Source organism: Pinus tabuliformis, chromosome 9 (genome assembly GCF_031772625.1).
Source record: "Pinus tabuliformis cultivar Carrire ecotype Pingquan chromosome 9, CPIR1, whole genome shotgun sequence".
NCBI classification, from domain to species: Eukaryota; Viridiplantae; Streptophyta; class Pinopsida; order Pinales; family Pinaceae; genus Pinus; species Pinus tabuliformis.
The window spans coordinates 29,228,476-29,242,692 of NC_142307.1; the positions used below are offsets into that span (position 1 = coordinate 29,228,476).

Below are 14,217 nucleotides of genomic sequence, written 5' to 3' on the forward strand. Positions count from 1 at the left end.
ACCATCCTCTCTCTGAACTGTTGGTCCACGCAGGGAGTTTCGGAGAGGTATCTGTCCAAGAGTCTGTCTATGTAATAAAAAACATATATACTGTGTTTGCTGTGCTGTGCAGCTGAGAGTGCTGCCCCCCATAAAGGAGACACAAAAAATAGAGAAGGGTGTCTATAACAGTCCACCGTACCGATGCTGTCCATAATAACAGTTCTTATCTAAATAACATGTGAATGAAAAAACAAAAAACAGCACTTTGTGCATATTGGGACCCCTTTCAGTTCTGATTGTCCCTTTGAGCCTGATGGTCATCAAAGGGTCTATGGTAGTGCTGAAAGTAGGTTCCATCCAGGTCTTCTTGTATTAGCCAGTCCGCTTCTTGCCTCTGCGCTGCTTGTTTGGATAGGTAGTCCACCCGAGTGTTGCGCTCCCTGTAGATATGCCGACATTCAAATTTTTCAAAAGCATCTGTTAGTCTGAGTGCCTTATCCAGAATGTGTCTCAAAGAGAAAACAGTGCATGATGATTTCCTGGTGAGCCAATTGCAGACAATCTGTGAATCTCCAAACAATTGTAGTTTTGTGCAGCCTTTTTCATGTGCAAATGAAATGAGGTGTTTAGCAGTGGTGAGCTCAGCATAGTTGTTTGTGCCCCTTCCCAGGTGTATTTGCAGCATGAAAAAATGGTTTTCTCTCAGGTAGAGTAGGGCTCCCCCCCCACAGCCTGCCTCTTGGGCTGAGCCATCAAAATAGGCCCAGGGAAAAGATTTATCTATGATCTCCGGGGTGATGGTCCTATGGGGAGCAGGTGGAGGATCTTCTGGAATGAGAGCAAGGTCAGCAAAAAGGTGTGCAATAAGGACAGGCCAAAGAGGAGGCTTTTGGTCAAAGATGGCTCTGTTCCTGGCTGTCCAGATGGACCAGCACATCAGGAGGGGTATGTTCTTTTCTTTTCCTGAATGTTGTGCTTGCCAATTTTCCCATGCAACACTAATAGATTGGCCCTGCCATAGATGGATAGAGGGGGATTTTGTAGCAAGTAAAGACCACTGCTCTTTGACAACCGGGCATGTGAGGAAGAGGTGTTCAGTGTCTTCGTCATTTCTTTTGCATAAATGGCACCAGAAAGGTCCATGGAAGGACCGCTTTTTTAAGTTTGCTCCTGTTGGTATTTTATTGAAGAGAATTGCCCACATGAGAAGGCGAGTTCTGGGGGCTGCTTTTAGATGCCAGATTGTTTTCCACCATTGCTGAATATTGTCTGGTTTTATTGGCTGCATGAGCTGTAGATATCCCTCCTTTGGGGTGTATGAACCGCTTTTTGCTAGAGCCCAGACAATTTCGTCCTCTTCCTCCGTTAATCTGACCTGTGCTTGTGAGAGCGCCTCCGTGTATAACTCCCATGCTTGTCTCCACTGTTCTGGAATGTGTAGGTCTCGAGATGTCCTCCAAGCCTGATGGAGAAAAGTAGAATTTCCCTGGTCTGCAATATGAGCAATCTGCGTGGCTCCCTGTTCCCTGAGGTGGGTTAGGAGCTGTGCTGGAAGTATGTGCATATTTCCACAGCCGATCCAGGGATCAATGCCAACTCGAACAGAGTTTCCTTGTCTGATTCTCCAGGTGAGGCCCTCTCGAATAAGGGGAAGAGAGTTTAAAACCGCTTTCCATATGATTGAATGCCTTCCACCTCCTCTTTGTTCCCTGCAGACCCAGCTGTATATACTTTCTGGGGCGATGTATTTTTCCATAACTACCTTCGTCCAGAGACTATTTGATGTGAGGAGTTGCCATCCCAACTTGGCTGCCAGAGCATTTGCAAATAGATCCAGTCTCTTTATCCCCCAGCCTCCCCATTTTTTTGGTCTAGCTATGGTATCCCATTTTACCCAGGCGAAGAGATTTCCTTGTCTGTTCCCCTTCCATAAGAATCTGCAACAGATTTTTTGAAGCCTGGTTAAAATCCCTCTTGGTATCCAAGCTAGAGACATCCAGTACACCGGCGTTGCTTCCAACACTGCTTTTCTAAGAGTGAGCCTTCCTGCCCTCGTGAGATATCTATTATACCAGACATTAATCCTTTTCTCCACTTTGGTGATTAGCCAAATCCAATCAGCTATTTTGTATCCTCCATGTTTCACCCTGAAACCTAGATACTTTAGCCCTTCCTCTATGGGGTGGATATGAAAGGGGAAACGGTTTTTAATGTAGATGACCTCTTGAGGAGTACAACCAAGCTCTGTTATGGTGGATTTTTGTATATTTATAACCATCCCTGTTGCTTTCTGGAAGAGATCAAAAGCATATTTTAGCGCCGATGTGTCAGCCATGCTGCCATTTAAAAAGATCAATACATCATCCACAAATAGTAGATGTGTAAGGAAGCAGTTGTCCGAGATTTTTACCCCTTTTAATCTTCCTCTTCTGTGCTCAGATGCTATCAGTCTGCTTAATCCTTCCATAATGAGAAGAAAAAGAAGGGGGGAGAGTGGGCATCCTTGTCTGAGGCCTCTTTCAGCAGTGAAGAAGGGGGTAGGGGAGCCATTGAGGAGGACGCTGAACGGGACATCAGAGATACAACTCATTATTCTCTTAATGAAGAGGAAGGGGAAGCCCAGATGGGTGAGGAGCATTCTGATGTATAGAAGATTTACCCTATCGAAAGCTTTTGATAGGTCCACCTTGAGGATCATACCCTTCAGATTTTTGCTCTGCAAAGAATGAAGAAGCTCTTGAGCAGTACCAATTGCTTCATGGATCTGTCGTCGATGGAGGAAAGCGAATTGTTCAGAGGATATATTAGCCGAGAGAATGGGCTTGATCCGGTTTGCTAGAATTTTGGCCAATATCGTATAGAGGCAATTGCAGAGTGAGATAGGTCTAAAGTCATCAAAGGACACAGGCTTGTCTGATTTTGGAATAAGGGCTATGAAAGTGGCTTTGATACTTGAGGGGATAGATCCATTTTGACTGCAATGATTTATAGCGTTGAGGATATCCTGCCCCAACAGCTCGAAGAAGGCTGAGTAGAATTCAATGGTCCAGCCATCCGGTCCCGGACTTTTGTCCTTCTGAAATCCTTTAATGGTAGATTCCAGTTCCTCCAATGTAATATCTTTTGTGAGATCTTCTGCATCCTCCTCATCCACAAACCTAGGAAAGAGTTCTGCCACCCTCATGATTTCAAGTAGGCTTGCTTGTTCTGGGGCCTTGTATATATTTCTGAAGTGAGAAGAGGCAAGATGTGCTAGTTCTCCAGGCCTGCTCACCGTATATCCATGCTCATCCTGTAGTTCCCAGATAGTGTTGATTGCCTTCCGTCCATTTGCAAAACGATGGTAAAATTTTGTGTTCTCGTCCCCCTCCTTGAGCCAGATGGCTCTGCTTCTGAGTCTCCAGGAGTCCTCCCTATCTCTGAGTATCTGAGTCCTCCTTTTAATGAGATCTTCATACATGGACTTCTGTTCTGGGGATAAGTATGTACCATCTGAGTGGGATTCGAGGGCTTCTATAGCTTGTTCCGCTAGAGAAATAGTTTGGTCATCCTGATGTCTCTTCAATTTTGCCCAATCTCCTGAAACCACTTTGAGCTCAGAGAGGTTTCTGACAAAACCAATGGCTGGGTCTTCATCCTCCCGAATCGGATGTGTCTTCCAGAAGTCCGTTATCTGTTTGATGTAGGTGGGATCCCGTAGCCAAGTTGCATTGAATTTGAACGGGGCTTTTTGAGACTGTTGTCTTGCACTCATTTCCAAGTATATTGGTCTATGGTCCGAGATCCCTCCACTTCCCACCCATTGTTTGGCTCTAGGGTGTAGGTTACATAGACCTTCTTTAATGATGAAGCGGTCCAGCCTCCTGGCTAGACTTTGGTCCCCTGTTCTGTTGTTCTTCCATGTGAATTGGACTTTTGCGGAGGGGAGGTCAATCCAGTGAAAATCCTCAAGCAGTTGTCCGAAAAAATCAGAGAGAGGATCGATTTGAGCCTGGTGACCTCGAGATTCAGAGAAGCCCATAGAGAAATTTAAATCTCCCCCCAAGATAATGTTCTCATCTAGTAGGAGCGGGGAACCGAGAAGCTTTTGCCAGAATAGTTCTCTGTTTTGGCAGGGGCCATAAACATTTATAATTTTAAGATTTTCCTCCATGTCCTTTGAATAAATATCAGCCCCCAGAAAACCCACTCCACCCCAGATATTCTTAATATTAATGGAATTGTTCTTAAAGCCAATAGCAATGCCTCCTGATCTTCCTGACACATCGATGGCTGTGAAGGACCACCTCGGCAGCTATGAACCAAGAAAGGAGGTTGCAGTGTCTGCTTTACATAATGTCTCTTGTAGGAAGATAATTTCCAGAGGGTTTGCGAGAAGAAGACGCTTCAGGGCCGATTTTTTATCGGGGCTGGCCAACCCTCTACAATTGAAGGACAAGATTTTCATGGAGGGGGGTGGGGGAGGGTGTCCTGTGCTCTAAGGGCCCTGTGGAGAGTTTGTTGTTTGCCGCGGAGGATCTCATCCTCCATTTGTTTACGTGCAATGGACATACCAGAAGGTCGACCCCGCCCCTGCTTAGGCGAGAGGATAAGGGCTTCCACCGACAGTCCTATGGAGTCCGAGACATGTAGCTTGGTGGTCGAGCGGGTGGAGTACCGAGGAGAGGAGTTAACAGAAGGGGAGGGCGAGGGGAAGGAAATGTGGGGGACAGAAGGGAAAGGGGAGGGGATGGGGAAGCCCGGAGGCTTCGGAATGGGGCAGGATACGTATAACGAAGGGGGATGGGAAGGGTTTGTATCCATTACGAGGTCGAGGGCAGATGGGGAGGAGGGGGGAGGGATTCTGATGGGAGGCACACCCGAGGAGGATAAACACATAGATGCAAAATGAGAAACAGAGGCAGACGAAAGAGAGGACGTACCCGAGGAGAAGACTGCACCCTTCGCAGCTCTGGATCTCGTCAGAGGAGGAGAAGGAGGCCAAGCCGAGTTTGAGCCTTGCTTCTTGCGACGAGGGGCAGGGGGAGCCTCCACCGTATCTGAAGTGATGATGTGGTCTGTTCTGCGCGCCATTTCCACAGGGGGGCTTGGCTGTCCTTCTGCAGTGTGCGGGTCCTGGTCTGTTGCCGTCTGCTGGGCCTTCTGGATGAGGGGACAGTCTTTGAAAAGGTGACCCACCTGGTGGCATCTTCTGCATCTGTAGGGGAGGCCTTCGTAATCAAGCTTCTGTGTTCTTGAAGAAGATTTCCAATGTATGTTGATGTTTTCCGGCACCCCCCCTCTGGTGTCCATATGCACTAAGATTCTTGCGTATGCCATCGAGCCCGATGCTAGATAGGATTTATCTGATTCCATGAAAGTGCCAAGTGCATTTCCAATCCTCTTAAAGATATCTTCTGACCAGTACTGCAGCGGCAATCCTGGTAGCCTGACCCAGACTGGACCTATGCCTATGATCTCCGTCTCCGGGTCGAATAACGGCGTCCATCGCTTGAGGAGGACCGGGGCTTTTTCAAAATGCCAAAACGATGAAAGGACCCAGCTCGTGTGATCCGCCCGTGCAAATTTGAGTGCGAACCACCCACGCACAAAGGTCTGGACCGTAGGAATCTCCACAAGGTATTGTCCCCAAATCTCTGTCGCCCATTCCTTTAATTTTGCAGCCGATGCATGTCTGCCCTTGATCCGACCCACTAGGACGCAGTCAGCCAGATCCATGGCTTCCCCCCAACGAATATCTTCTTCCAGCCTCAGAAAAGCGTCCTCCGCAGTGGATTTTAGACAGCGCTGCTTCTTGGCAGGCCGGGAGGACATACGGCCCGGGTTTGCAGTAGCCTGTGAGCCCACAGGGGGAGGAACAAGAGGGGGGGGAAGAGGGTTTGACCCAGGGGGGGGGAGATGGCTTCGGGGAGGGGAGGGACCGTGTGATAGCTGCCAGAGGGGGCAGAGGGAGCCGATGGAGGGTTTGAAACCGAGGAGGGGGGGTTTGTCACAGGAGGGAAAGGGGATGCCGCCTGGATAACGGGTGGAGGGACAAGGGAGGGAGGATCCGATTGATGGGGAGGAACTCCGTTCGGAGAGGGTTGTAAACAATCGGCCAGAAAACCCAATGTAGCCGGGGAGGGGACCGCGAAGGAGTTCCAGGAGGAGGGCTCACCTGGAAAAAAGTCGGAGGGGAGAGATGGGTCAATGGGGGGGGAGACGTTTTCTAAGCTAGCAGACAGGCTCCCATTGTGCAGACCCCCAGAAGAAGAAAACGTGGACCGCCAGATGGAGCTATCCGCCAGCGGAGACTCCGAGTAATCCACATCCTCTGAGTCCATGTCGACAGCTGCGTTATGCCTCCCTCGAAAAAATGGTAACCGTCCAATAATGCCCTCCTCGATACCAGGTAACCGTTTGGGGTTTTCACCGGTAGCAGGCGGAAAAACTGTAGAGCCCGAGCAGGTAATGGAGAGAAAAACAGCAGGTCGCTCTCCCCACTAACCGTGTATACGTCGCCTTCGAAGCGCTGTCGGCCGATCCGGAGAGTGGGCGCCGTTCCGATGCAGCAGAGAACAGGAATCCAGAAAAGGAAAAGTGCCAAGGTAAATGAGGGTAAAAACTTAGGGCAGGGTTAAAACGAAAGGGTGGGGGTCACGGGCGCGGGAGAGTAAAGCCAGCAGCCAGCACAGAAACCAAGGGCGGTCCAGGGTGGAGGGTACGGGAGTGGGTGGGGTTTACAGGGCCGTGGGACGGCCTGCAAACCCCTGTCAGAAGGGTTCCATGACTATGGATGCAGAGCGGGCATGGTCCTTGTTCACCCCCAACATCATCAAGGCAAGATGTTAGTTCAGAACTTCATCTCTATCATCATAAAGAGCTTCAATTTATACCAAAAACTTGTGTCTCTCATTGAAATATAGTCCTAATTTGAACCTGCATGTTTGTATGCTTGTTTTAAACATAAAAATATAAAATTTGCTTGGAATTGACTTGCATTAGTATTTTCCTGCTGAAAATTAGTGCATAGAGAATTTGTTATGCTTTTTCTTATTTATCAATTCTTGCATTGTTGGGAGTGAATGGAACCTCTCTCCTTACTTTAGTTAGGATTCATTGAAGTGAAAATATTACATTATCATATTGAATTGCATTCAGTTTTGAGTCAGGTTATAACACCATTGGTTTCATATCCATCAACCTACTGAGTAAATAACAATGCAAATAAAATAAATTAGACTTTTTATATGTCTAGGGCTCATTACACCTACATTAGATCATATTGTAGGGCTTTGGAATAGGAAAGTGAGTTAACCTTCCAAAGTTGCAAACAAATAATAGAATCTTGCGGTAGGGAGTAAATCCATTTATTACAATTTGACTCTGGGAAGCTCCTCTTACAAGGGAGTTAAGCATGATATCATATCAAACCTAGTGAATTGATCAACCCCACTTCATTGGTTACGATAGTGCTATTTGCATGCATTACAAATGGTGTCGAAAGGTGCTTGGGAGTCACTTGAAGGATAAACCTCAGATTGACCATGTTGAGGAACATTCAAGGGGTTTTAGCTTTGTTACTCTACCTTTGCATGTACGTAGGATTTGCGACTGTCCCCCTAGGTTAAGTTGTTGTATATGGTAACCTTAGATACCATTATCTTAGGGATTTTACCCGAGGTGACGACAAGGGGGAGTCCTTGTTGTACCTAGAGCAGACATTGATTAGACTCACTTAGACATTTTTGGAGAGTATTATTCACTCGAGATGGCATAAGTGAAGTTACTTGAACCAGATCATGGCCATTAAGAAGGTTGTTAGCGTAAATGATTCCACCTACTCTATCTCTATCCACTTTTCACATTGATCTCTGTAATGTTGGGTTTCATCACCAACTAGTGATTTCGTTGTGAAAAGGTTATTTGCATGGTTTGACTCCTTAGGTTTATTAGCCCATGTTATTTGATTGTTTTACTTTCTGTAGACCTTAGGTGTGGATTATGAATTTGAACTATTAATATTGTCTAAATTCTTAACAAAATTTATTAAAGTTTAATCTAATGGCAACAATTCCAGAATTTACCAATCAAGGAACCCCTTTTAACGGGAACCCTAGATCTTTTCCTTGCTTTGGAAATGTTGGTCCTCCTTACATGGCTACGTTGTCACTTCCTGAATTCACGATAGGTTTACCGGTGTGGTTGTTTTCAAATTATTTAGTTCCAAATACCCAAACCATTCCACCTCAATAAAATTCTCCATTTCAACAAGACCAAGCGTTTGTTAACCCTTTACCTTCTTCACCTAAAATGTCTTCCTCCATTTCTTCTTCTTCGATTGGTAAAAGCCTTAATGCTAGTAACCAAGTGGCTAAGAAGAAGAAGAAATGGAATAATAAGAAGAAGAAGCAAGATAAGAAAGAAGTCAACCAACTAACCATGGTTTTAAGTATTGGTAATGTTGACGGACCTTCCAACATACATCATAAACCCAAATACCCTTGCAAGCTTTGTAAGGGTGACCACCTTATTATTGATTGTCCTGGTATTCCAAAGGTATTAGAGGTGTGGTCTAAAAATTCTTATCAACTTATTGTTGATCCATCAACTAGTGATTGTCAGGTTCTGAGGAAAAAGAGTAAAGTTAGGCTTCCTTTTAGGTTATGCGAAGGGACTCATCAAACTCACCTTTGACCTCACATGGATGAAGCCTCAAAATTGTTGGAAAACATTACTATTTCTCAACAAAAACTTCTAACTGGTTACCTCGTCCTACCGTCATTTGATGAAGTGATTGATATAATTCCAAGTACATTCAATCCCACTCTTCCATTTGACGAAGTGATTGATATAATTCCAAGTAAATTCAATCCCACTCTTACATTCAATCACACATATCACTCAAATTGATGAAACATTGGTTGATCAAGTGCTCTAATCGATTCCATCTTCGGCCAATCCCGCTCTCCCCTTAGAGAGTGAAGTTAATACCACTCAGGTTCTTTTTGTTACTTTATATTCCACCACATAAGGGGGAATTTCACCCGTTTCCAAGGAACCCCCTCCAAGTACTAGGATTGTTTCTTTTGATTGGAGTAGATTGACAGAGACTCATCTTCCTTCTTCCATCCCTTTCCAAATCATTGTGAATGCTTAAGGTAAGAATGTGTGTCACACAAATGTAGATGAAGGTGGTTATGTTAGCATTTTATCCTCAACTGCTTGGCAAGCTTTGGGTTCCCCTACGCTTGTGTATGTTACACAGAATTTGTTAGCTTTTAACAAAACCATCAGTGAACCTTTAGGGATCCTTCCAAATTTTCATATTACCTTGGAAGGTAAAACTGTCTGTATTAATCTTATGGTAGTGCAAGGCCCCTTGGATTTCAACTTGTTGCTTGGGCAAGACTATGCCTATGCCATGAAAGCTGCCGTATCGACACTCTTTCAAGTGATGTTTTGAAAGTTGTTGTATTGTGATTATTGACCAACTTTCGTTCGTTGGTCTTGATTCAAATGCCAACCATCTGACACCCCTGAATATTCCTTATATGGAAGTGGTATTTACCCCACCATAGCTTAATTATGTGGCAAATGGTCCCATGTTCTTAGTTACCGATGTAAGCGAGCCTCTCACTATTTTCTTGACTTCTTTTTACTTAGATCCGGTAATTGACATGGTGATCCCTTCAATGGGGACATTTGAACCCGATTTCCTTATCCATATTGAGTCCCTTGACATGTGTTCCTTCTAGAGAACTATTCTTCCTTCTGATAAAGACCCCTTGGAGGCCATGATCGAGGTGTGTCCCTTGGAATGTGTTCCATCCAGTTGGAAGCCATGACAGGTCCCCATGAGGATAGTTCTTTTACTGTGTCAACCTCATTAAAAAATGAAACAAGTCCCTATGAGGATAATTCTTTTATTGTGTCAACCTCGTTAAAAAATGAAACAACTCCCATGAGCATAATTCTTTTCCTGTGTCAAGCTCGTTAAAATATGAAACAAATCCTCCCCTAATTAAGTCGAGTCTTTCACTTGATCTCGTAAATGAACCTTCATTTCATCCGCATATTAGTAACTAGTAGTCTACTCAGGTGAATGGAACAAAGCTTGGGGGTCATGTGCCTATTTCGTTATGTTGGGGGCATGAAAACTTATCTCAAGCATAGTTTCCTCTTTGTTTCAAGCTTGTGTATAAATGAAACCACTCTCAAGCATAGTTTTTCTCCATTTCAAGCTTGTATAGAAATGAAAACTATTTATTCCATTTTGGTTATTATTTCCAAGACTTGTTAAACTCATGATAATCCAAAGCGTCTTTTGCTATATTTTCATGCTCGTAAAATGTACATGAAAATGTCGATTTCTTTCCATATTTTCCTACTCGTTAATTAAATTGAAATTTCGTGATATGGGTATAATTTTATCACCTTTTCGAGCTCCTAAAGCTTACGAAAAAGCAAAACCCCAGAGTTATCTTTAAGCTTTTTTCTGACTCCTGAACTATGAAAATATTGTCAAGTATGCTTGTTTATTTCGAACTCATTAAAGTAAACGAAAAATGTCTACTTGATATAAGTTTACCCCTTTTATAGATCATGTGGACTATTTAAGAAAAAGGTATATTTTGACTAATCATGGTCAAAAGAGTTCTCTCCTGCAATATTTTACCCTTTTCTGGGCTTGAGAGACTAAATTTTCGAAAAAGGACATTTTGGAGTTTACTTATGTTTTTTTCCTGATTCCCTAAAAATGAAAACACTGAGCTTTACTTTCTCCGGCCTCGTTAAAACTTTACGTTGAAAGAGTTGAAAGAGTTTTCTTTTTGTGCCTTTTTAAACTCTTTAAATTTGAAAATGACATCGAGTTACCCCTTCATTGGATCGTAAAAAGAAAATAGTGTAGGACTCATCAATTATGACGAGACCAAACCACTCCTTCCTAGGGTTCGTTAAAAATACTCCGAAGGATGAGCTTACAAGGAAAGCATATGTTATCCTCCTCAAGATTGCTAAAAATAAAGAGTTACTTGCCAGTAATGATGGGGGGGGGTTGGAAATAAATGTTTATTTTTGTATTGTTAAAAGGTAGTGTTGGTCAGGTAAATCCCCTCTGCGGACAGAGGCGATCCCACTAGCCTATAACAGAACTAGCCACAATCAAACCACGCTGCTACGCAAGTTCCTAGTTATGCATCAAAGGTGAATCAAGAAGACCAACCTGGAGTCCAACGCTATGATTGAAGCAGAGTTTATATCCCCTCTCCCTCGCTCCAACAGATCATAAACGAACACCTGCACATGCAAAGGAAGAGACAGATACCAACATAAAAACTACCAAGGCACAACTATATTTCAGTCAGAAAGGAAATAAATCAACACATCACCATAATAGACAATGAGATTGGAACTATAATAGCAGTCGCTCATCAATTAATAATAAACAGGAAAAGTTACAACCATTGTTCTGACGTCGACCCTTCTCCTGGTTGGGCGAGTAACTATATGTGTCTTGCAATGCATCTCCTCTCCGGCAGCATAACCTCTCTAGCACTCACTAGCATTCCTCCAAGACCTCAAGAACTCAACATCTAACACTCCATGACTAATGATTATCACTACTATCACTAGCTTGTCCAATGCATAATGACAAGCTTATATAGATGAAGAAAGGAGGAGGATACGATGAACCGGGACACCTTTTGTGGATTAACATTATCCCCAAAAGCCATTAAAGATGGAGATAGGATAGAGCTCGACATAAAGCTGATTTTTTATCCTCAGAAAAGCTCCATGTAATGAAGGAAACAACAGTCGGACGTGCGTTAAGGCAAAAAGCATGACTAAACTTGGTTGGCGCGACTGTTGCTCTAAGACAGAGCGCCAATGGTCGCGCCCTCTTTTGAGGATCTCCATGATTGGCGCGGGTAAGATACTGTGGACTTGCGCCAATGGAAAAAGATCACTTTTCAGGGATAATCTGCAGAAGGTGTCTTCAGGGAACATGGAGTACATACTCAGGGGAACATAATGTAAGTGTTTTTAGACTTTGTCACTTCTTATAACTCCCGGGATGAGTCCTCCAAGGTACGACAAGAGGAGTAACAGGGATGGTGACAAATTACTGTGTAATAGATGCCCCCTAAAGCATGAAGTCTGAGAGGTGGAGAGGGGTGAAATGCTTTACAAGAACACACAAGAACACATAAGAGCACATATAGTTACTGCCGCCGAGGATCTGTATTAAGAGACATGACTGATAGTTCAATTACATGATGTACGTGGTATGGTCGCAGCCATCCATAAGAGAGTACATAAATAATCTAGATCCATAGTATGGACGCAGCCATCTGGTTAGGATCAATGAATTGACTCAGGTATGGTCGCAGCCATCTAGTGAATGAGTCAAGTATCAAGAATCACACCTGGATTACAACAGACACAATCCAGGGTCTTGCGCTCCATCTCGACCCGAACAAGAGTACAAGTTCAAGCATGTGAATATATGAGCTGAAGTCGAACATGCATGAACATCGTCTGATTACGAGTCAATAGTGGAAACTGTTAACAGACGCGAGAGGTACCACCAATAATGACAATGGCCCTCAAGGTACTATAGGTACAATCTACGGCGTGTGAATCAATGATCTGAAGTTGAACACCCGTAGAATCATTCGATCGGAGGCCAATGATGAAAACCTCACGTCGAACACGAAGAACCTGCCATTGAGGCATGCAGGCTCCAAGGCACCGGAAAGGAGTCTCTAGATCAACTTCCTGGATAATGAGTTGAAGTCGACAGGAAGTGACCTTGATCGAAGGTGGGCCATAATGTTTCCCACATCCTCGACACGAGACAGAGAGATAATGTTGTGAATCAAGATTGTGCGAACTATCAGAGGGAGGTTGTTTCTTTGCAGAGGTCAACTTCTCTTGAACATATCGGCGGCACATTAATGGAATTGGCAGTATTTGACATCAATGTATCAAAGGTCATGATGACGAGGCAATGAGTGGATGAGAGGTCAAATAGGGTATCCAAGTCCATGGAAGCAAGTGAAAGATATGAGATGAAATATCCCCACCCTGGACACGAAAGCAAAAAGTGCCATGTTCAAGAGCGACATACTGCCGTTATGGTAATAATTATGGTTCAAAAATTTTCTTTTCCCCCCGCCATTTCTGGCGAGTACCCCAGTTATTTTTAACAAGCTTGACGGGGATAACATATGCTTGTGTTGTGACAAAATCCGATGTCATTAAGTTTTAACGAGTCTGACAAAGGAAGAACTCGACGTCTTTTCATGTTTAGAGAGTTTGAAAAGACAGTAGAAAAGGAAACTCCATGGATGTCCTTTTTCGTAAAGTTGTGTCTCTCGGGCCCGAAAAAGTATAAAATAATACCCGAAAGAACCGCCCGATCATTACGATCGAGGAGTACTTTTCATAATTAGTGATTTCGACCTGAAAAAGTAAAAAAGCAATCAAAACCACATCGTTTCGTAACCATTAACGAATTTGAAACGACAAAAACCCGGTAATCTTTTTATGTTTTAACGGTCGTCAAAAAGAACTTAAAATGACCGCCCCTTATTACCATTTAACGAGTCAAGAGGAGCGACTCGGCAATCTTTTCTTCTTTAAATGGTCAGAAAAGAGCTGAAAGCGGACCTTGAAGTAACCTTTTCTCGTGTTTTACCGAGCTCGAAAAACCGAAAAAAGGAGCTCGTTATGTTGCTTGAGTGGCACTAATCCCTGTCAACATAAAAACAACGTAAAATCCTACTTTGACATAAAAATATTCACAAAAACATGATTTTAATGTGTTTTTTTAAGCCAAAAGAAGTTATAAATAGTGAAATAGTAAAAAATAAAATTACTTTTCACTTTTTACCTTGTAAGTTTATCGTTGGAGGGTTTTGGGTGCAAACTTCAACTGCTGATTGCGACCAATCCAGGAGACCATTCGAGCCGCCGTTTGAAACAGGTAAGAGGCCTCATCTTTAGCTCCATTTCTACTCCATTCTTTCAGTTTTCCATCCACAGAATGATCCTCTGCAAGGGGTATTGCAAAAAATAGGGTTGCGCCCATTGGCGTGAGTTTCCCGCGCGAGTTCGCGCCAATGGGCTATTTTCCTAAAAGGGGTCACGCCATTTTCGCGACTGTTTGGAAAACAGTCGCGCCAATTGCGCGAACCAATTTTCACATAATTTTGACCGTTGAACCTGCAATTTTCTTTGATTTTTGGT

General features: G+C 43.8%; 1 protein-coding gene across 1 annotated transcript; it reads right to left on the reverse strand.

Moving 5' to 3' along the window:
• Positions 1-268: 268 nt before the first annotated feature.
• On the reverse strand, positions 269-5,796 carry LOC149146940 (uncharacterized). Its single transcript, XM_089441670.1, has 3 exons — positions 4,905-5,796; positions 2,642-4,254; positions 269-2,272 (listed from the first exon to the last, which is right to left on the reverse strand). Exons 1-3 carry the CDS (start codon positions 5,794-5,796, stop codon positions 269-271), a joined length of 4,509 nt encoding a protein of 1,502 aa, XP_089297796.1.
• Positions 5,797-14,217: the final 8,421 nt, after the last annotated feature.